This window comes from Malaclemys terrapin, chromosome 7 (assembly GCF_027887155.1).
Source record: "Malaclemys terrapin pileata isolate rMalTer1 chromosome 7, rMalTer1.hap1, whole genome shotgun sequence".
NCBI lineage: Eukaryota > Metazoa > Chordata > Testudines > Emydidae > Malaclemys > Malaclemys terrapin.
The window spans coordinates 113,874,128-113,898,155 of NC_071511.1; the positions used below are offsets into that span (position 1 = coordinate 113,874,128).

At 45.6% G+C, this 24,028-nt stretch overlaps 1 protein-coding gene and 1 long non-coding RNA gene across 2 annotated transcripts in view; both read right to left on the bottom strand.

Annotated features, from left to right (window-relative positions):
- Window positions 1-376: 376 nt before the first annotated feature.
- LOC128839981 (uncharacterized) lies at window positions 377-672 on the bottom strand. The gene is made up of 2 exons (XR_008445583.1): window positions 585-672; window positions 377-426 (listed from the first exon to the last, which is right to left on the bottom strand). It is a non-coding gene; the product is annotated as an uncharacterized LOC128839981 (long non-coding RNA).
- Window positions 673-12,009: 11,337 nt separating this feature from the next.
- Window positions 12,010-24,028, bottom strand: part of LOC128841045 (pancreatic lipase-related protein 2-like) — a 30,169-nt gene continuing 18,150 nt past the window's right edge. Inside the window, exons 6-13 of the mRNA XM_054035719.1 lie at window positions 21,394-21,502; window positions 19,471-19,587; window positions 19,267-19,389; window positions 16,605-16,720; window positions 15,827-15,956; window positions 15,384-15,495; window positions 13,758-13,925; window positions 12,010-12,073 (exon numbers count right to left, since the gene is read on the bottom strand). Of these exons, the coding sequence (XP_053891694.1) occupies window positions 12,010-12,073; window positions 13,758-13,925; window positions 15,384-15,495; window positions 15,827-15,956; window positions 16,605-16,720; window positions 19,267-19,389; window positions 19,471-19,587; window positions 21,394-21,502 (939 nt within the window). The remainder of the gene's footprint in view (window positions 12,074-13,757; window positions 13,926-15,383; window positions 15,496-15,826; window positions 15,957-16,604; window positions 16,721-19,266; window positions 19,390-19,470; window positions 19,588-21,393; window positions 21,503-24,028) is intronic.

Consider the following 24,028-nt stretch of genomic DNA (forward strand, 5'->3'; position numbering starts at 1 on the left):
CCTAATTGATTGCCAGCCAGATTGTGCCCATGTTAATCTGGATGCACAAGGGAGGAAGTAGGGACAAAGATCCTTTCACTTTATCTAGTGGCCCTGTAGAGAAGACCAGGATAACAGCATTTTGGGGGGAAATAAATCTCCCCATACTTCCTGTTTTGTAAACCTGCTTGTTAACCTGCAAGGTTCAGGAACTGAGGCTGGGACTTCCTGAGGGAATGGCAAACCATACCGCTCACCCTCATTACAAATGAGCTGCAAACTCAGATAGTCATTACACATAGAACCTTCATCACATAGAGCAAAGTCCTGGGAAAGGAAAACTATTGTGATCAGAATAGAAATGCTGTATTGAAATCGACATAAATCCTATGCCTCACCTCTGGCTGTACCAAGCAGAAAAAGTGCAAGAATCCAAATTCCAAGCATCTAGAACAAGTCAAAAGGGAAAAGCTTAGACTGGCTAATCCATGTGATAGGCAAAGCTTTGTATTGATTACTTTTTCTCATTATAAATCTGTAACTGTGCCACACAATGACAGTGTCTCAGCAGCAGCTTTCATTAAATAAGATAAAAAGTGACTTACTGTTCAATGCTCTACCTGGAGTCCCCAGGAATTGCTAAACAAACTTGGTGTGTGCTTTTATAACCTGACTTATCCTTGAGGCTTTTCTTCAAAAGGAAACTCCCAGAAAGATAGAAAATGGCATGTGTGTACTTCAGATGTAGATTATCATAAACACACAAAGCAGCTAGCATATGTATCAGGTAACTAGTTTTTATCGTGTTAAATTTCTGGAGCAGAAGAAGGTGTTTTGACAGAAAAAGCGGTTGTTAAATGTGCATTTTAGAAGTGTATGTGTCAATGCATAATGCTTTCAGAGTACTTAAAGACAAATAGCTTTACTAAATAAAAATAAATCTTCTGAACTGGATTCTGCTGCCTTTACGCACGTTGCTCTGCATTAGTCCCATTGAAGAAAAGGGGATTATGCATAGCTGTATAGATTCTAAATCCATATAGGACCATTGTCATCATCTAATCTGACCTCTTGCATAACACAGGCCAGAAATTTCACCCAGTGACAGTGCAGAGTACGGTACATAGTATGAATAAAGGTCATAGACCCTTAACATAAAAGATCCATATACTAAACCAGTAGTTCTCAACCTTTCCACACTACTGTACCCCTTTCAGGAGTCTGATTTGTCTTGCATACCCCAAATTTCACCTCACTTAAACTACTTGCTTACAAAATCAGACATAAAAATACAAAAGAGTCATAGCACACTATTACTGAAACATTGCTTACATTCTCATTTTTACCATATAAAATAAATCAGTTGGAATATAGATATTGTACTTACATTTCAGTGCGATACTTGAGAGCTTGTTTTTCACTTGTGAGCCTTGTCATTCTGGGAGGCAGTGAAGCAACAGCAACAATTAGGTTTTTCCCCACATTGAGTCTCTTTCTGCTCTTTGTCTTGATGCCAGGCATAGAAAAAAATGAGACTTCACAAAGAAATGTTGACCCAAAAGGTAACAAACATCCAAAGCATGGTTCCCAAGGTCAGTGTATGCTTTCTGTACTAAACACCAGAGCTGCGTTAGTGTGGAGTCATTAAACTTCATTTGCAGACCACGGTCTGAGGACAGCTCAAGATTTTCATGCTAAGTGGCAGAGAGATTATTGCCGCTAACATCTGACAAAATGAATGGGTTTCATACCCAGTCGAGTTGAGCTGAGTTGTGTTGAGTGTTGGGGAAATATGACTTGAACTCAGATGTCAAGTGGGCCAAATGATCTACATATCAAGCTTCAGGTGCTTTTGTAGAAGTAGTTGAAGCTGTTTTCATTTTAAGCTGGGAAGTCTGGAACTCAGAAAGCTTTCTTTGAAAAAACTTCTACTGGCTTACCCACATGCACAGGGTGTTTTTGTCTTCAAATGTTGTTGCAAATGTGCCGGCTTCATAGTGTTATTTGATAGAGTTTCTCTGAAAAGGAAACACAACTTTTGAGTTGGATCACTATTTGTAGATGTGAATCCAAAGCAATATATTTCTCTCAGAACTGACAATGTTTTTTTTTTCCAGTCATTTTCAATTTCTTACAATGTTCACTGTTGTCATTACCGCTGCTTCCTGCTCCTCATTTTAAAAATCTATCCATTTTTACATCACAACTACATACAGACCATGACAACTTCAACGTCATTAATGTGCTTGCACACATCAGTAAATGACATCGAACTTGTGTGTAGTACAGTGTATTACATTATCATCTAATATATAGAGCAGTAAAACAAGTCATTGTCTGTATGAAATTTTAGTTTGTACTGAGTTCGCTAGTGCTTTTTATGTAGCCTGTTGTAAAATTAGGCAAATATCTAGATGAGTTGACGTACCCCTGGAAGACCTCTGCGTGCTCCCAGAGGTACGTACAAACCAGGTTAAGAACCGCTGCTCTAAACTGTTAGTATATGTCATTTCTTTCAGTTGTGAACTTTAAAATAAAAAAATACAGATCTGAATGTGTCAGAAATAGTTTTCATGTTTGACATATTTTGTAATTCAAAGGATGTAAATAATTTTAGATATATTTACTTACCTATAAATTTCCTGATCCTATTTATGCTATACACCCAAAACACCTATTGAAGGGACTTTGAATGGATTACCAGATCAGGCCTATAATGTGATTTGGTTCATTAATGGAGAAAACTTACGCACCTGGTCAATGAATGCTGTAACACCCTGAGGTTTTTAGACAATGTCTGCGTCACCCATTCACCCGCCTCAACATTTCCCATCTCACCCTTATCGCACCTCCAGATGCTGCTGTAGAAGTAGTCATTGAAGTTATGGAAATACTGAAGAATTGTGTGACCTTTCTCTAAAACAGACACGAGGACTCTGATCTGTGCAGGATCCATGTTTCTGACAGTGAGGTGGTAGAGAGAAAAAGTGTTGTGAGGAAACTGTGAATTTTAAAAAATGTCACAAAATTTATGGGATGGGAAAAACATATGGGATATTGGAAAGGAAATTGTGGGAATATGACCCCAAGCTCATTCCTGGCATCCCACAATGCAATGGGGAAAAGATCCACAAGGCACTGAGCACCAGATGGTGTGCAGGAACTGTAAACTGAAAAAAGTTCTGTTTGCCAAACGTTCTAGTGTAGATATGCCCTTAGAATGCTGGTATTTTACATACTAGCAGCGTTATGGTAATAATATTAATAATAATACCACATAAGCCTCTGCCTGCTTCATTCTTGAATGTAAATTAAAACTTTAACTCCATCTGTCATTTGCTTGCTCATCTCTAGTGGTCTGGTTGCATACACCAGAATTGAGATTTAGCTCTGGTTAAATCATTTGTTGCAAATAATACCCTGCTCCGTTAGGTTGGTATATAGCATTGATAAATAGCACATCACACATTTAACGGTACATTTTGCTGTCATTGTTATTAAAAATAAACCCCTCCCCTCGCATTGCCTTGCGGCTGTTGCAATCTGGAGGGGTTTGTATCATTGCTGCGGAATTCTATAGTTCTGTCTGTAAAGGACATAACTTTCAGGAAGTGCCATTCACACTTGTGCAAAGGCCCAGCACCAGGCTTTTGCACCACCTGAGTCTCACTCACATCCTACAGTATTGCTCAGATGTTCCTATCTTTAAATATCCTAGGCTGGTAGCAGTTTGACTGCCTGCGGTTACCTGTTATCATTTCTGGTCATTCCGTTCAATGTCTGGTTGGGAACCCTGATCCACAATACTCACACTCCATGCTCCACTGACTGAGCTAGCTAGGCACGCTAAGGATCAGAGACCCCCACAGCCTCATGCTAATTATGTAAGCTAATGCCTTACAGGGTGTAGGCCAGCAGGTTTCTTGCATTCCTGATAAATAAAATATCGTTAAACTATCTCTCTGGGTTACAATAGGAGGGGCTGAAGTGGGCTCAAGAAGTGCATAGCTCTTGTGCTGGTCCTCTGGAGCAGGCTGAATTGGGCAAGAAGGGTTTGCCGGCCTCTTTATGCCCATGAGGTGTATTCTTAGAACTATCTGTCCTTCCGGAGCTGATATCCCCCAATCTCTACCTGTGAGAAGGAATGAAAGGACACAGCTGTGCACATACGTATCAAGCTGACAACAACCACAGAAGCGAGAGGTGTTTTTTTTAATGACATTTGGACTTCATTCAGGGCTTGATTCTGCCAGTCTTACTCTGAATAATACCACACCCTGTAAGTACGCCCATATGGGTGCTAAGGAAGAGGTTTCTGATGAGGAGAGCTGTTGGGACTTGTGCAAGTCCCTGTGAAATGGTTACATGAATGATAAGAGGGAGCGATAGCCCCTCCCATCCATTTTATGAATCAGTGAGAGAACATGCGGCTTGATTCTTATTTTAACTGATCTGATTCTCCCATTCTGAATAATCATAAACAATACTCATTAGCAAATGGAGTTATTGGCCTAATCTACTTGGCCCAAGTTCAGGCAGGTTCAAGCTGCTCATCCACCCTCCATGCAGGAGGTGTTTTGGGGGCTGGAATGCAATGGAATCTGGATGAGCCTTGGTTGGAGGAGTTGTCCCTGTGAGACCACTCTAGCTGGCTCAAATTAAAGCAGCTCTGAGGTGGCTCTAAGTTACATTGGGAACTGTTTTGGTTCTTGAGACAGAGTAAAGGTAGCTTTAGAATCTTCTTACCCTGCCTCCCTTCCCCCAAACTGTTTTGAATATAAGTGTGGCTTGGCTGAGGATTTGGGTTACTGTGTTTAGCTGCAGCAGTCCTTTAAAGTCTCAGTACATTCTCATCAAGACACTATGGGTCACTACAAGTTTATGTTAATGTTCTGTTTGTAGAATAATCTTGGGGAGAACTTAGTGCTCACGAAAATAACAATGAGAAAATAATAATTTTATTTACATAGCTCATAAATATCTGCCCAGGCACTTGGGGTGGTCTGCAACTTCAAAGAACAAGTTAAACTCTGGTGTTACTCCTAACCAGGAGCTTGAGAAGCCCACTCTGGGCTCTGAGCCACGCTAACATTGTTCTTACCTCATCATCAGTAAAACAGATTCTTCAGGCCAAATTCTGCCTTTCGTTTTTACTTGTATGACCACATTTTGTTTTTAAATTTCGCTCTTAATGCCTGAGCAATCTCATTGCCTTCAGATTCTGCCCTCAGTGACTCCTTTTCAACCCCCCGTCTTGAAACTTATTCTGAGCTTCAAAGACTTATATATGCTTACATTTAAATGTGTGAGCAGTTCCCTTGATCTCACTAGGACTATTCCTGTGTGTAAAGTTAAGAGGTGTGATTGTCTAAGGCCAGGTCTACACTCCAGCATTTTCTATGTCTGTGAGGGTTGTGAAGATCCTAGTGAGCCTAGTGTAGACACAATTATACCCTCAATACAGCACTTTTGTCATTATAGCTTATTTTTCTTGGTAGGGCAGTTTTATTGGGACAAATTGTGTCTATACTAGGGATGCATTTCTAGTACAGTACACCACTATAGCTATACTGGCAAAGCACTCTTAGTGTAGAAAGTCTTAGCTAACCAGTCTGCTACCGATGCATGAGCCAGAACAGACTCCAACTCACACTCCCATCACCTTGCAGTTCTGCAAAGCTAACAGGAATAAAAAAGTTGTAAAAGTATATTTTTGTCATTATTGTAAGCGGATCTGATTTTTCATACACTCAGGGAGTAGAAGGAGCTGTGGTGACAGAGTGGATTTCGAGTAGAATGACACTTTCAAGAAACATTAAAAAAAAAAAAAGACCATCCTCTAAAAAAAGTCAGAGAAATCAAATCAACGTCGGGGTGACCTAAAAAATAGCAGTAGGGAACTGTGGAAAATTGTTGACGAGGACGGGACCAAATGCAGGACCAGTCATAATCAGAATTTTAAAAGGAAGAAAAGTTCTAAAGATGTTGTTCCAAAGTGGGAGAGATTGTGAGGGGGGAGGGCCACGATGGACTGAAATGGATGTGAGAGGGTTCCACGCTCTAGCACCCACCACAGGAACTATGTCGGCATTGTTATGCTTTCCTTTGCACTCCTGTTAAACTCTGATTTGTAGCACTCTTGAACACGAGCCTCCTTAAGCTAAGACTAAGGGTTGTGGTAATTTTGTATGGCCTTTGTTAATGGACTTTAGTTTAGGGTACTGGCTTTATTTTATTTTTTAAACCATTTTACTTACATTTTTATTCCCATCAATCCCAAAAGGTTTGAAATGCATCATTTCGATTGCTATCTAATAGAAGTTAGCTATAAATAGCTAAATGCCTGCAGGTCATTTACCAGGTGTAAGAAAATGATGGGAACAGGTAAAGATTAATATGTTTGGGATTTATACTGTGTACTTTAGCAGTTTATTTACTTTGCTTAAAAAAGCTCCAGTGCCTTGAACTCTAACAGCTACAACCTGATCACTCATAACAAACTGTGCAGCTCTTAAAGAAACCGTGTTAATTTAAAATGTGTAAAAACACGTTTTTAAAAGCCTATGCCCAATAGTAATTTGTCCAAGTTCGTTTGTTTTTAAAATACTAGTTAAAGCCATTATAAATATTTTTCCAAGGCTGGATTCCTTTCTGGAAGATATAAGTTTTTGGGCTCAGTACAGAAGTAACTGGGTGAAAATATAAGGTCTGTGTTATACAGGAGTTCAATCTAGATGATCGAATGTACCCCAGGCACCTAGGAAATAAACATTCCCATGAAGTGTCAAAACCCTTGATGTTGCAGTACTGAGACCATGGTCCTGCAAACCCTTATGCACACAACTTTACGTATGGGAGCTCAGATGTTATATAGTGATGTGGTCCATAGAAATACCTGGATGGCTTGATAGTTCAGTCATTAGAGAGACAGGACTAGTCACATTGATTTTAATGGGAGAACTGATGTGTGTAAAGTTAAGCACATGAGCAAGTGTTTGAAGGACTGGGGCCTAAGAAACAGTCTTAAATAAGTGGGGTGCACTGCAAGGCCCAGAGCTGTAGGGTTGCCAGGTGTCCGGTTTTCAACCGGAACACCCGGTCGAAAAGGGACCCTCCCCAGCCCGGTGAAAATGAGCAAGTGAGTGAAGGTGGGGGAGAGCGAGCGACGGAGGGAGGGGGCATGGAGTGAGCCGGGTGGGGCCTCAGAGAAGGGGCAGGGCAAGGGTGTTCGGTTTTGTGTGATTAGAACGTTGGAATGTTGTGGAGTTTTTTATGTCACATTGGGCTACAGAGAAGTATTGCCAATCCAAAGCGTCAACATATCAGGCCATCAGACTGGCTTAAATATCAAGATGTAGAAAATCTGAAAATTAAATAATAAAAATTTAAAATTAATCTTGGGTTTTTTATTTGCTTTCTGGTATCGGAATGTTTAGACTTCATATTTTCAAACTTTTCTCTGCAATCATGATGTCTAGAAATTTACTTTTAAAGAAAAAATGTGAGGTGAGATTCTCAAGTAATAACCGGATTTCAGCAGCTGAGCTCTAAGAAGGTCACCAAATATTATAAAATCACAAGCATTGGCAATACTGAGAGAGGGCCATCTATATAGGTCAGTGTTTCTGCGCTTCCTGGAAAATATGAGTGGTCACAACTTTGACCTCAGCTTAACCAGATGTTTTTCCTGGCAATTTCTTTGAATTTTAAAATAAATTTTGCAGGAACACCTGTGACACTTATTGCTGATTCTGGGTTTCTAAAACGGTGTTTGTGCTCAGCTGGATATCTGTGCCTTACTGATATGGTCTGAACAAAATAAATAACAGTCTAGTAATCAAGCACAACACAGCAGTGGATTCAAACAGAGAAGTTTGCAATCTTGTTGCCTATGGCTGTGTATATTCTAAGGCAGGCCTGCACAACTTGTAAAGCGGCGAGGGCCATATTACTCCAAAGAAAACAGCTGAGGGCCGAAACCCTCCTGGCCCCACTGACCCCCCCGCAGTGCCATCCAGCTCCCCGAAACATAACCCCCCCCAGCACCGCCCGCCCTGCAAAAATACTCCCCCCCCCCAGTGCCGCCCAGCCCTCCCAAAATAACCCCTTCCCAAGCGCCACCCGCCCTGCGGAAACAAACCCTCCTTCCCCAGCACCGCCCCACTGAAACAGCGGTATTGAACCTTGGTAATATGTTATAGCGGGCCCCTAAGGTAGTATAATTAAGGTAAAAGAAAAATGTCTTTTTGCTAGAAGTAGAAAAAGATCTTTCCCCCACTTTGTAATCAGTTGCCCTGTTGAATGAATGAGGAAGGCGTAGAAGGCAGGCACCTCCAGACAGCTGCAAACCTTGGAGAGGGGATGGGAACCAGACCAGATCAGTAGAACAGGTCAGCCACAGACTCATAGCTCGCCACCTCAGCCCTCCATCCCCCGCTGCCTGCTCGCCTCCTCAGGCCCCCACCCTCCCCGGCTCACCTGCCTCCCCGCTCGCGTTCTCAGTTCCCCCCTCCACAGCTCACCTACTCACCCCCCGCCACTGCCCGCCCGCTCACCTCCTCAGCCCCCCACCCGCCTGGCTCGCCTGCCCACCCCCGGCTCGCCTACTCACCACCCGCCACTGCCCACCTGCTTGCCTCCTCAGCCCCTCACCCCCCGGCCAGTGATGAGCTGCCAAAATCTAAACAACCAGTTCCCTCCTCACCCCACAAGGAGGTCGTGGCCTGCCCCCCCAGGACTCCTGCCTCATCCAACCTCCCGCGTTCCTTGTTGTGCAGGCCTGTTCTAAGGCATGCATGGCATCAACACTCCAATACAGGCCTGAGGGGGTCTGCAGCCAGGAGGGCACACATGGAAGTCTGCATGGGACATAAGGTGAACATGGCAGGTATTAGGAATTAATTATATTGTTACCATGCTGTGGCTATCCTAAGAAGCACAGGCCATGGCAATTCTGACACAATGCAGACTCCCTGCACCAAAGACCTAAAAAACACTCCTGCTACAGATCAGATGGTTGCTGCTTGAAAAAAGCTCAGATTGCTACTTGTGACATTTTAAAGGTATGTTTTTATTGAAGTGCCATGTTAAAGTGGATTGAGTAAACCATGCCCCCCCCCGCCCTGCACCCCTTTTGCCAGCTCAGGTAATAACCCCTTGAGAGACACCCAGTTTTTGCTTAGCTACTTCTACTGCCTTCCTTAGGTCCTGGAGACCCACTTTGTGGGCTCCTGGTTCCACCTCCTTATGGATACAGCCCGTCCATTTCCTCCACTTTCACATGTTTTAATAGCTTTGTGTGTGTGCTTTAGCCCCCACTGCCTAGCAGGAAGCCAGGGGATACTAACACCATCCACCCATGGAGATACATAGCAAGAAAACAAGGCAGAAATAGAGAAACTCAACACCCATCAGCCTGTATTTGAAACTTTCTGCCCATGGCAGTGGGAGGGTGTAGTACTGCATTCCTGCCACCATGTGGTGCTGTGTGAGGCTATAAATCTGCACCACAGGCCAGGCCGATGCTCCCATCATTCCAAAATGGTGTCCCCCAGCAGGAGGTAGATGCTGCTGGCTTGTTCTGTGTCCCCTGGATCCTGAGGAGACGCTGAGTAGCAGGGACACGTGCCCCAAGGTAAGAGAGTGCCTCGGTCTCTGGTTCTGTACTGTGGCAGGTAGGAGGGTGGTGGGGAAGCAGGTGTGCTGCATGCACCTGCCCTGCGCTGATTGCACCTTGGGGTTCTGTAGTAGCTTTGATGGAAAGGTTGTGATGTATTTAGGGCGCCCTTTGGGGTTGCCCCTTTGAGGGTCCTTCACCTTAGGCTTTCGTTGCCTCCCAGGTAGATTGTTCCAACCCAAATTCTTGGTGTACTAGAGCTTCATTCACATTTCTGTCTTTCTGCCTGTTTTTCTTCAAAGTGTTGTATTCTCAAGGTACTGGTGTGGCCCCAAATGCTCATGAACAACCACAGGAAAAGCCAGGAGCCCTTCTCTAGTGCTTGGTTACCCAGGAATAGGGGATTAAGGGTAATGTAGTAATTGTCACAGTTCAGTGTCACACTCGTATTTCTCCTCTATGGGCCAGAAAGGGCTGAACCCACTCTTAGGCTTCTGGCTTCCCTGCCATCACTTTTCTTGGGTGGAGACACATACATCTCTCCCCCTCCTGATTGGGCTGTTTGCAGGCTGCACGGTTTCCTGCCTACACTGGGAATGGCAAATCAGATTGCCTCAGCAGGCCTGTGTTGCCTTTCCTCAGAGGCTGCAAACAGTGTCATTGCCCACAGTTAAGGAACCGCCCAACTCTTTCTCAGCAAGTACCTTTATCCTTATTCAAAGCAATAACAGAACCTATGTGCTTGCTAATAAGCCAATCAGAGATCACCCCAACTCCAACTAGGGCTCTGGCCAGTGAACAAACCCCACCAAGGGGTTTTTATATGATTACAGGGTTCGTAACCGCATTGGTTCAGACCTGTGAGTCCTTCGTTTATACAGTTGGGCCTCTAATCTTGTCTTGATGTAAGAAGTGATGAGCAGGTCCGCTCCTGAGGGGGAAGTTTCAAAGATTGGGTCTGGAGGTGGGGAACTTGCATTCCCTCCGCCCAGGTATTTCCTAGGGAACCAGCTTAACTTTGTTTATCCCAAAAGTTCCTTCTCATCTGGCCCATTATTTTAAAATAGCCATTTGAAGCTCGCATAGGGTTTAAATTAGTCATATGTGCCTCCTTCATTCACATTGCTGTCTGTCTGTTTTCTAAGGGTTGTATTCTCAGGGTACTGGTGTGGCCCTAAATGCTCATGAACAACTACAGGAAAACTTGTTACATACAATCCAACCATAACAGAGAAATCTTTGCATTTTTAATATAATGAACTCCTAAGATACTTAAATTTACTTCAGTAGGGTTTAATTTAATTCTGTGAGGTTTGTCCAGGATTTGCAAGAAATTGCCACGTCTGTCACAGTATTAAGTTAGACAAGTTTGGCAGTAACTCATCAGCTTTTTTGGAGGCACGTGGCTAAAAGAATTATTCTTATTTAAATGCAGATCAGGGGCAGAATTCTGGGCCCTTGCTCTGGTGTGCAAGGGATGAAGAGTGCGCACACAGAGTTCTCCTCTTCTTGCACCACCAAGCCATTGTGTAGAAGCTTGGTGTGGTGGCAGGTTTTGCCATCAGGACTTCACAGGGTTAGTGCCACTGTGGTATAAGCCTGTGCAAACGGAGTGGGGAGGAGTCAAGGTCATGGCCCTGCTTCTTCTCCACAATCACTAGCTGGGCTAGCCAGGCCATTTAAGGGCAGCTTGTGGCTGGCTGTGCCATCAGGAGCTTGGCAGAGTCCAGAGTGTCTCCTGGAGCTTCTACTAGGCTGGTGCATCTCTGTACTACCCTTAATGTAGAGCTGCGGCTTAATGCTACAGCTTAACCCCATCGTTTTCTCCATAAGTGGGGAATATTTTACTTTGCAAAGTATTTGTGTGATTGTGGTGTATGATGGGTAGTTCTGACTTTCACTGAAATGGTGACTTGTTTTTGTGTGTGTCTATTCTTATCTCATACATACTGTGTATGTTAAGTGTAATGATGTATTTTAATGCATTAAAACAGCAAGGTAAACTGCATGGAGGTCTTCTGCATGTACTCCCGGCGTATGTTTAGGGCTGTTTTGAGATTTTGTGCCGTCTAAACACATTAAAGAGAGAGAATCTTGCAAATGCAACACAGTGGAAAACATTTGTATTTATCTGTGAGACTCTGTTTGAAAAGATTGTGTCAATATTACAATGTTTATCAGTGCACCTATATATGTACTCCCGTGGCTCCTGCCCCGTCTCTTACAAGGGAAGTGGACTAGGATAAACTTAAACAATGACTTCTTGCTTGAAAAACCCATCAGTGTGTTTGCACAGAGCTGAGAAAACAAAGAAAACTACCTATTTAAGAATTATTTTCTATCAATACCTGTGTGTGAAAACAACCCCAGAGAGAGGACAGATAACACAGCAACTATAGTTGATGGGATTTAATTTAGCAAGGTGTAAGTAATTGTGGAATTCCATATTTCACATTTCCATTGCCACAATATGTAGACCTGGGGGGAAAAAAACAACCTGAGTCAATATTTCACTACTAATGGTTTTTTCAAAGGTGTGTAGGAACATTGGTTACATTTATTGGCTCATCTGATGCTGCCAGCCAAGACCCTGCTCTTCTGGGAGGAGGAGTACTCCACTTACATACCAATAGTTCAGCCAAATAGTATAAAGGGGTGACAAGAATTGATGGAACACTATATATTTCCATCAGTGTGCAGTGCTTCATATTCAGAGCCATATTTTATGATAATCTTGATAGAAATGGGTTTATCTGGGTAGTTCCAAACAGGAAGGAGCCTGTGTATACCCACTAATAAGTCTGTTTATGTTGATGTCCTGACCTATCTCTTGGAACAAAAATATGGTACAAGTTTTGTTTCCCTGATACCACTCCTGGAAATACCTTCCTTGAAAATAACACACCTGGGCGTGACTTGTACTAACTGGCTGACGGACACTTGAAATGTTGCCTGTAGGGTGGTACTTGTAGAAAGTCGTGTCACAGAAATGGTAACCTTGGGGTTCTTTTAAAAAAAAATTATTTAACAAGTATTTATACAGCGTGTAATAAAGGAGTACCCTTTAATGCTCTGGGCGCCCTTGTCTATTCTTTTGGCCAAGTCAGGTGAAATCTAACACTCAGATCTCTGGCATTTTCCTGTCTGCCTGTAACATGATCTCCCTGAAACCCCATATCTGACAAATTCCAAAAATTCAGGGAGTGTTCCAGGGATCAGTAGGCACAACCCTGTTGATTTTGCTGCAAATCAGAGCGCCAGAAAAGCCTGATTCAATGGAAAATCAGGCCTGGTGCTGCAGGCAGAGGAATCTCACTGCCGCCCTCTGCTGCTGCTGCCTAGACATATCAGAGGCAACAGCTTATCTTACTGTGTAGGTTGATTGTCTGTAGCCTGGGCTCCAACAGAAATAAGAGAGCCTTACAGGGAGGGCTTGTGGGTGGGAGGAGAAAGAGGGTGCACAGAGATCCTGGCAGGAAATGAAATGGAGGTGCACAGAGACACTGGCATGGAGGGAGATGCAGGACCCAGGGATGGTGGGTGCACAGAAACCCTGGAATGGGGGGAAATGAGAGGGGATGCGAAGAGACACTGGCATGTGGCAGAGAGGGGAATGTGAGCTACACAGAGCTCCTGGCATGGGGTAAGTGGTAGGGGGGAGCTGCACAGAGTAAATGAAATGGAGGGGGATGAGAGCTTGTGGGGGAGAATGGAGGGATGCGAGGAGCACCTGGTGTGTGCAATGAGCTCAGTTTACAGAAGCTGCAAAGTCTGTGCCCCCCCACTCTAGAAATACACTGGATCAAACAGAAGCATCAGTCCCCCCGATCAACTTGAATACACAGTGATGACATGAACGACTGAAATCAATCGACCCCATACAGAGTCTCCAGAGCTGCTGTACTTCACTGTTGTGCACGCAGTTAAAATTGCTTTTTGGATGAAATCCATCTCCATGCAGAAAGCCAGCCTAATGCCTGGGCACCCTTGAGCTCCCATTTCAGCTCTGTTTGGAGGGTTTAAGTGGGACTGAAGTGGGCCTTGCCCTTGTATGCTAGCTCTATGCATAGGGGAGAATCTCACCCTTTAGGAGCAAACTGCAATGTCAAATTTGGCTCTTTTTATAAATGAATAACAAGTAGTGTAAAACAAGTGTACTTACACGTGTCCATCTTCTTCACTGATTATGTGGACCATTTCTGCTCCCAGTCGGGCCCAAAGCAGAGTCAATATATTCTTATTCCAGAGAAATTCAACTTTTGTAATATATCTTGGGTTAATTTCAACATCGACGTATTTTGTATAAATGCTGCCTTGATGAAGGAGTCCACTGCAAATAGGAGAATGAGGAGAGTTACACTATCTGATATGGTCCAGGGGCAGGGGTTCTCAACCTTTTTCTTTCTGAGTCCCCTCCCATGTTATAAAAACTCCACAGCCCAGCTGTGCCACAACTGCTTTTCTGCATATAAAAGCCAGGGCTCCTGTTAGAGGGTAGTAAGCAGGGCTATTGCCGGGCACACCGGGAAGCTAAGTTGCTTAGGCTTTGGCTTCAGCCCCTGGCGGTGGGGCTCGATGCCCTGGGCTGCAGTCCCATGCGGCAAGGCTTCAGCTTTCTGCCCTGGGCCCTAGCGAGTCTAACACCGGCCATGGTTGGTGGACCCAGTGAAACCTCGTGGCCCTACAGAGAGCCCCAGACCTCTGGCTGAGAACCACTGGTCTAGGGGGCTGCTGAGCTAAGACAGGGTCTGAAGAACTTTCAGCATGTTGCCCTTATTTTTTATAACACTTAGTAACTTTTTAATAATAATTATTTGTATTTCTGTAGTATCCCCTGTGCTAGATGCTGTATATACACAGAACAAAAAGATGGTCCCTGCCCCAAAGAGCTTGCAATCTAAGAGTAAAACAAGAGACAACATATGACGACAGACAGACGCGGGGAGTACAAGGAAACAATGAGACATTATTGGTCAGCTGGATGGGTTGTGATCTCAGCACACTGGTAGCTTAACCATTGTCAAGTTTTTTGTAGACATCGTGGGAGAAGAGAGTTTGAAGGAGGATACTGAGGTAGCTTTGTGGAGGTTTACAGGGAGCTCCTCCCAAGTATGAGGGGCAGCATCAGAGAAAACTTGAAGGTGAAAATTTAGCAAGTGGGAGATGGAGGCTGGCATCATGGGCTGAACAGAGGGGGGAGTTAGGTTGTGAAGGGCCATGCACCCTTCATATAAAGGTCTCTGTGCTATTCTCACATTAATAAAGCTTTTTCATGTAGTCAAGATAGGTAGTATACCCAGTTTACGGATTGGGTAAACCAAGGCCCGGAGGTTAAGCAGCTTGCATGAGTTCATCTAGCAAGTCAGTGGCAGAGCAGGGAATCATGTAAGCATGTGGGAGTGAATATGCTAACAAGCTATCACAGTGCTAGCATGGAAGTGGCTAGGCCAATGCCTGTGGCAAAGCTGCACACAATGCCCGGTATGACCTGGATGGAAGTATGAACAATCTCTCTCCGAGCTGGCTGGAGCCTTCTCTCCAGGCAAATCTGACTCCCGAGTGCTTGTTAAATGTTACAGAGCCCAGGAAAAGGAATTGACTTCCATGCCCCTGCTCCAACCATTAGCCAATACTCATAAGCCTTGTCTGTTTTTACGTGTGTTAACTAACATGACTGCAACAATGAACAAACATGTGTTGCTTGCAGCCTTTAAACATGACTTGCAAACAGAGGTGTGAATGAAATATAGACACACTATAAAGCCTAGTCTTGTGCCATTGAACTTACCAGATAATTTTGTACTGCTTTGTGAACCCGTCTGTGCCATGGAAAACTATGTTTAGTTCCCCCCTCACTTTCTTCGTGCCAGACAGCTTGATAGATATTCGGTGGCTCCAACCTACACAACAAAACCAAATCAAAGTAGATTGCTGGCATTGTTTAGGTTCCTTACCTACCACAAACAGTGACAGTTCTCTTGTAAGTGTACTTTTACTGTTCTCGTTTGAAGAACAGGCAGCTCAAGGGTCTCAGCAAGAATGGACTTTGGTAAACCGTTCAGTGTTTTTCCTTGGTTGTCAGCAGCCTTAAACTAGAGAGACGTGGAAAACCACCACCATTCAGCTTCTCAAAGGTTTATAACAGCACAGCGAGTTTACAGCTTTAGATCATCTCATTTCAAACCCTCCTCCCCCATCTATTTGGCTAAATAATTACCCTTCTACACTTACTAGTGAAGGGTGGGTGTGCTCCTGTGTTTAAAAAATATTTTTGGTTTATTTTCTCCAGTTTAGCTGGATATTGATCAGCATAGTGACCCATCATTGGGCAGCCTTCTCTGGGACATGGGAAGCAGAGTCCCTAGGGGAAAATAAGAGCGTCTGGGTAATGTGGAATATTTTTCTTTTCATCCTAACTCTTGCAGGACTAAGGCTGAAGAGGTGGCCCTGATGTTGCCAAAGCCTTGACCATTCCCTTCCCACACTATTGAACCCCACTGCGTTTCAATGTCCTGTTTCTGATATCAGTTTCTTTTCTGATTATTTGTGCTTAACCATCTGAGGATGAAACAAACAAACTCTTTACCCGTAACAATGAGGGGTGCACTTAACTTCCAGGTGGTGATGGTCTGAACCCTTCAATTTCAAACACTACCTGTTTTTCAGCCTGAGATTTGTACAAAACGTATGCTAGCCATAAACCTCCAATGGAACGTGTAGCATAGGAGACACCTGAGGTTTCACCTGTCCCAGTGGAATCATCAGATACCCAGGATTCCGCCACTGGTACTGCATGGGAGCCAGGGTCTATCTGTATCTATCCTGCCTTTTGCCTGCTCTCTACCAGCTGCATTGCTTTATTATTGTTGGAGCTTCCTTCTCCCTAAGTCCTGATCCCAGTCAGGCACTGGGAGAGCAGAGACACCCTAGCACCTGACTCTGTGTGTGATGTGTGTACATGAAAGTAGAGTTGTTTGCAGCTCACCCATTCTTGGGCTGTTATGCTTACCGACTGGAAGAACTCGTATGTCCTGCAGGGATATCCAAGAAATCCATTGGGATAGAGGATACTTTGAAAATAAAACTGATGGCTGCGTGAATGATGGCATATAGGAGAATTGGCATCTGTTGAAACAAAATTATGAGTGTCTGTGAAACCATCTTCTATTACATTTGGCCATGTAGAGCAGGGGTGGTTTTTTTTCCTTTATAACAATAATAAAAATGCTGGCTGGAAGGATAGCATGGTCCTGTAGGACTTAAGGGGAATGTTATGGGTTTCTGGTTGTCAATAGCATACGAGAAACTCGCTGCTTCAATTGACCAATGCATTGACTTCTCATAGCTGGAAAACTGGGTTCACACCTGCCTAAGATCTCTTGTGGATATTGATCCATGTTACAAGACAGCTACGCAACACAGTATCATTTTTTGTGTTGCAGCATGCCATAAAGCAGCAGTTCTCAAACTGTGGGTCGGGACCCGAAAGTGGGTCACAACCCCATGTTAATGGGGTAGCCAGGGCTGGCTTAGACTTCCTGGTGCTGAAGCTGAAGCCCGAGCATCACCGCCCGGAGCTGAAGTCTGAGGGCTTTAGCCCTGGGTGTCTGGACTCAGATTACAGACCCTTGCCTGGGACCGAAGACCTAGGGCTTCAACTTTGTCCCCCCCCCAACCTGGGGCTCGGACTGGCTTAGGCTCCTGGGGTCATGTAGTAATTTTTATTGTTGAAAGGGGGTCGTGATGCAATGAAATTTGAGAACCCCTGCCGTAAAGAATGCAATTCAGATGAAATGAATAGAGTATAAGGGATCCACAAGCTTTGTGTCCACCATTCCAAGCCATGTGGAGAGGGGATTCTTTCCCCCTTCTCCTTGGAAACATTCAGTCCAGCTCTTTGGCTCAAGTTGCTACAGGGAGGGGAGATGTACTCAGGCTCTGTGCCTTTGCTCAATGCCTTGTGGGTGCTGGATGCAGCGTGGTGAGAGGTGTCACTTGCAGCCTCTATTCCAGGGATCGGCAACCTTTGGCACGTGGCCCGCAGGGAAAGCCTCTCCCTTGACCCGCGCCGCTTCCAGCAGCCCACATTGGCCTGGGACGGTGATCCACGGGAGCCACGATCAGCCAAACCTGTGGACGCGGCGGGTAAACAAACTGGCCGGGCCCGCCAGGGGCTTTCCCTGACGGGCTGAGTGCCAAAGATTGCCGATCCCTGCTCTATTCCAAAGTGGGAGCTAGCGCTGCCCCAGTATAGGTATAGTCATGACCTGGTCCGCACCCTGGCCAGACACTTCCCATTACGACTGAAGCACTAAATGATCTCTGCCCCAAATCTGCCGTCAAATTATGGAAATTAAGACTGATCCCACATCTTCTGTATAACCATTTCTCCCCTTACGCTACCTTCAGGCCATCATGGCTGTCATCTGGCCCTCATTGTTTCATTAGGGTTACCATACGTCCTCTTTTTCCCGGACATGTCCGGCTTTTCGGCAGTCAAACCCCCGTCCGGGGGGAATTGCCAAAAAGCGGAACATGTCCGGGAAAATGGCGGCTCTGTTTAAGAGCCCGGCTGCCTGAACGCTACCGGCTTCGGGCAGCCCCGTGCCTGGAGACCCTGCGCCGCCGGAGCCCGGGAGGGGAAGTGCCCGGCTGGGGGCGCAGGGTCTGGAGGCACTGGGCTGCCCGAAGCCGGTAGCTCTCGGGCAGCCCGGCTCTTAAATAGAGCCGCGGGGGCTGGAGCCTCCAGCCGCCGGGGCTGTGTGTAACTGACACTGTGTCAGTTACACAGAGCCAAAGAGGAGCAAAGCCTCCAGCCCCCGGGGCTCTGTGTAACTGACACAGTGTCAGTTACACAGAGCCCCAGCCGCTGGAGGCTCTGTTTAAGAACCAGGCTGCCCGAGAGCTACCGGCTTCGGGCAGCCCCCTATGCCTCCGGACCCTGCACCCCCAGCCGGGCACTTCCCCTCTCGGGCTCCGGCGGCGCAGGGTCCGGAGGCACGGGGGCTGCCCAAAGCCGGTAGCGCTGGGGCAGCCCGGCTCTTAAACAGAGCCTAAGAGGAGCAGAGCCTCCAGCTGCGGAGGCTCTGCTCCTCTTCGGCTCTGTGTAACTTATACAGTGTAAGTTACGCAGAGCCGCCGGAGCCCCGGAGGGGAAGTGCCCGGCTGGGGGCACAGGGTCCGGAGGCATAGGGGCTGCCCAAAGCCCGAGCGCTACCGGCTTCACGGTTTGCTGGGCAGCCTCCAGACCCTGCACCCCCAGCTGGGCGCTTCCCCTCCCGGGCACCAGCTGCGCTGGGGAAGCGCCGGCTGGGGGCGCAGGGTCTGGGGGCTGCCCGGGAAACCGTGATGCTGGTAGCACTGGGGCAGCCCTTTCCCCCTGGCTGGGAGTGGGAGGGAGGAGGGGGCGGAGTTAGGGTGGGGGAAGGGGCGGAGTTGGGGCGGGGCTAGGGGTGGGGAAATGGGCGGGGCCATGGCCCGTGGAGGGTCCTCTTTTTTTATTTATGAGATATGGTAACCCTAGTTTCATGCTTTTTTCCCACCCATCATCAAATATGCAAAAACATTATTTTAAAAATAAAACCCTCAAAAAAGCTCCATTTGCCACGTTCAGAACTATAATATGAACAGACACTGTGAGTTAATGCTGCAGATGTTTGAAGTAGATTTACCTTCAGCGAAGACTCGACAGTCTTTTTTAGTCACTGGAATAATTACATCATCGCATCCAGGCATAATACTTCCTCCGTTTGGGTAAAAGTCAAGGTGGCCAGTGGTATTAACCATTCCAACTCCTGAAATACATACATGACATGGTGAGTGCCTCAGTTAATTCAGTGTCAGGACTGTTGCTGCAAATGTATGCGGGACCTTACCTATAGTAGGAAATTGGGCAGCATTACTATGAATAACGTCAACAAATCTTGCATCCGTAGGGTCCAATCTGACTTTAGGCGGAGTGCCTTCAAAAAAGGGCCCCGCGGGGTCCAAACCTAAAGAGAAACAAATTATTCACTGTTGGATTGGAAAAAAATTGTACGCAGGTAGAGCATCAGTTTCAAATGAAGTATATAATGCATGGTGAGTAGTAATGTAAACACGGGTTAGAACCCCAGGCCAGTGCACTGAACATTTTAATGTCATAAACATTTGTACAGTGTCAAAACACTTACAGAAGTCAGAATACTTCATAAAATGTAGTCACTCCAAGGAGAATGAAGCTTTGTTTCTCATGATGGTCTGTTGTTTTTTCCAAGTGATCTAGAAGTGAGTCTCAACTTCTGGAAGGCAGCCTTCCTGCAAACTCATCCCAGCGCAAGCAAAGTGCTATCGGTTAGTGTATAATGGTGTCATATTACCAAGGATGAGGGGGGATTTTAACACAATGATCCAGTTTCCTACATTTTCTGCTGGTGTGGAATGGAAAGACTAAAGAGTTTTTGATCAGTTATTTATTTGTATTTTAGTAGCAACCATTGGGCCCAACTGTAATAGGCGCATTACAAATGCAAAGCGAGAGACAGTCCTTGCACAAAGGAGCTTGCAATCTAAGTAGAGAAAGGAAGCATTATCATGATTATCCCCCTTTTGCAGATGAAGGACTGAAGCACAGAGATTAAGTGACTAGCTCAAGGTCACACAAGAAGCCTTTCACAGAGCCAGGAACTGATCTATCCTAGTCCAGTGCCTTAATCACCGACCTCCTGTCACTAGCAGCAGGAACTACTACAAATGAATCTGGGGAAGTGAGGGGGAAAAAACAAATTACAACACAGGAATGCAGTTATAGCCTGTCTGGCTCTGCTGGTTGTGCCCACAAACCTTTAGCAGGGTCCAACAGAAGTACAGGGAGAACCACCTTCTCCCAATACTTGGACCTCCATCGTGGTTTAAAACAACAGCATGTGGTGCAATTGTGTTGTAAGAGAACATGGGAACTGTGCCACAGGCTCCTCCCGCCCCAGGCAGTGCTAGTTTGGTGTTGGAGAGAGGTGAGGCTGTGACCTCCCCCTTCCTATACTCAGCTGGAGCAGTGCTTGTGCTCATGGGAGTGCAGGGATTGCTGTCGCGCTCTGCTGCTGTGCAGGTGCATGTAGGGGTGGGGAAAACCAAGAGACAGCACAGAAGTCTTCAGGGGACTTGTGTGGTTATTGCCTCTCAAAGGCCTGGGAAAAGGTCATTTAGTGGGATTGTAGCCTGTGTTCCCGCCTCACCTCTTAAACCCATTCAGAGCAAGACATATGTCTTAACAGTGGCCATTGGGAGACTCCTTGGAGGCAGAGTGTTTCTGCCTTGTTAATAAGTCCCACCCCAATTCCCACTTCCACTGAAAGTATGTTAAGGAGAAACTTCAGCTTTACTTTGCAAATGGATTGTAAGACATGGAAAACTTTGTGTGGAGAGAAACTTGCCAGTCGTATCTCAGGTCATTATTTGCTTGAGACTACTAAAAATACAGATCTGCATAAGAATCCTCAATACTGATAACGTTATTGCGTTTTCAGCTAACACACACAACAATAAATGTTGAATATCTACCAGTATGCAGATGCACTAGGTTTTTTATTTAAATATTTTGCTTACTCATGATAACACCGTAAAGAATGCATAGTGAAGTCTATAGGAACAACACACAGAACGGGCTAAATTCCGCTGTGGCATAAGCAAGCACCACAACTCATTGAAGTTGGTGAAGATACAACCACTTATGCCTGTTTGGCTCAGTGGGTCCAGCTTTGCAAACTTCTTTCCTCTTAAAGAACATACCCTATAAAGTTCCATCTTAGTGAGTAGCCTACCGGTTATTCTTTTGATGCTTCGTATTCTTCTTCCCGCATCTCCTGCAGCATGTGCACCCAGACTATGGCCAATGATATGGATATGAGAAGGGCGGTATTGAAACATTTTCTGAAGAGTTTTTGAAAAGAAGAAAATAGAACATATGTATTTAAATGTCAAACACAGAAGATGCCTTCTTTTCATAGATTTTACAGCCGGAAGGGACCATTGTGATAATTTAGTCTGACCTCCTGCATAACACTGGCCATAGGACTTCCCTGTATTAATTCTTGTTTGAACTAGGACATTTTAGAAAAAAATCCCATCTCAATTTAAAGATTTCCAGTGATGGAGAATTCATCACAACCTTTGGTTAGTTGGTCCAATGGTTAATTACCCTCACTGTTAAAAGTGGACACCTTACTTCTAGTATGAATTTGTCTAGCTTCAGGTTCTAGCCACTGGATCTTGATATGTCTTTGCCTGCTAGACTGAAGAGCCCTCTATCAAAATTCTGTTCCCCCATATAGGTAATTATGTACTGTGATCCAGCCATCCTTTAAGCGTCTCTTTGGTAAGCTTGGATGTGATGAAATTCACCCGCCTCTGTGCTGAGTTACTGTACAAGGCCTATTCACCCCTTAGGTTTCACATGGCCCTAGAGGTTTAAGTGGAGATTAATTGGTGAATACACTCTGTATAGGAGTGTATTTGACCCAAGGAGTTGCAACTTTTATGATACCGAAAGCAACAGTGACTAGTTGCCTGGAGTCCACACCTAACTTGCTTATGCATGTACCAGAATAAGTGCCTCCAGTCATATTTGCTTGTCTTCCTTGAGAGAGGAACAGAAAAAACTTTGGCTACAGAATTTTCAAATGTTTTTACCTTTACATGAAAGAATCCCAGGCTTTCAATTTACAATGTTACCCAGGTTCCTTATAACTTTTGCCAATGATTTTAGTAGGTATCCATGCTAAGTTCAAATATCTCCTAATAATTTCTGTTAGCCGTTCATAAAGCCACATAAAGGTTTGATTTGCATGTGAATTGTTCAGTGGCAAAGTCCTGTTCCAGAGTTCTCACAAATACAGTCTTCATGGAAAACATACAATTAGTATTGTATAGGCGTAGGACATCTACACTGGAGATCCAGTCATAATACAGTTGTCTCATATTCAGTCAGGCACAAAGGGAAAATATCTGGGTGTGAACTGTCTCTACTATGGATCCTTCAGTTGGTAGGCAATAGTTTGGCCCAGGTTGGGTTGAATTTTGTGCCACACTCAGGGCTTTGAGCAATGGAAGTAGGCTATACAATTGACGGGAGAGAAATGCATAAACCAAATTAAAAAAAAAAAAATCAATTTACAGCTTTATAAAGGTCTCAGAGGAAGAAACCAATCAGTGAAGAGAGAAAATGGTAAAAGCCCAAGAACCATGTATGCAGAGATTTCACTATGGCAGTATTTTCATTGTGGAGAAGCATGGGTCGGACAACAAACACTCCACAGTACAGCCATATTGAATGGAGAGAGGGACACACAAATTTCATGAGCTGCTGGGGCCTCCTTGTCCAAGGAAATGATATGACTCTCTGTGGAAAGCAGGTCATTAAGTAACTGGGATTTTGTATAGGAAGAAGACTAGAGGCATAGGAACAAAGCCACCAGGCTGGAAATGATAGGGTCTGTCAGGCAACAAATTTAGAGGGTCAAGTATCAGAGGGGTAGCCGTGTTAGTCTGAATCTGTAAAAAGCAACAGAGGGTCCTGTGGCACCTTTGAGACTAACAGAAGTATTGGGAGCATAAGCTTTCATGGGTAAGAACCTCACTTCTTCAGATGCAAGTTTAGAGGGTACTCTCTTGAGATGCTAGTGTTTGCAAAACCTATTCTATGTCAGATGGAGCCTTAGGGTTGACAACTTTCTAATTGCACAAAACCGAACACCCTAGCCCTGCCCCTTCCCTGAGTCCCCGCCCCTGCCCTGCCCCTTCCAGAGGCCCCGCCTCTGCTCACTACATTCCTTCTCCCTCGGTGGCTTGCTCTCCCCCACCCTCGCTCAGTTTCATTGGGCTGGGGCAGGTGGTTGGGGTGTGGGAGGGAGTGAGGGGTCTGGCTGGGGGGTGCAGGATCTGGAGTGGGGCCGGGGATGAGGGGCTTGGGGTGCAGGAGGGGTCTCCAGGCTGGGGGGAGGGGCCGAGGGATTCGGAGTGTGGGATGGCGGCTGTGAATTGAGGCAGGGAGTTGGGGTGTGGGCTCTAGCTGGGGGTGCAGATTCTGGGGTGGGGCTGGGAATGAGGGGTTTGGGGGTACAAGAGGGGGCTCCGGGTTTTGGGGGGCTCAGAGCTGGGGCAGGGGGTTAGGGCTCAGGGTTGGGGCGCGGGCTTACCTCAGGTGATTCCCATCAGCGGCAGAGCGGGGCTAAGGCAAGCTCCTTGCCTGTCCTGACACCGCTTTCCGCATGCCCTGGAAGTGGCCAGCAGGTCTGGCGTTAGTATGCGGTGGGGTAGGAGGCTCTGCACACTGCTCTTGCTCGCAGGCACTGCCCCCCAGCTCCTATTGGCTGGTTCCCGGCCAATGGGAGTGCAGAGCCAGTGCTTGGGGCAGGGGCAGCGTGCGGAGCCCCATGGCCCACCCACCTAGGAGCCAGA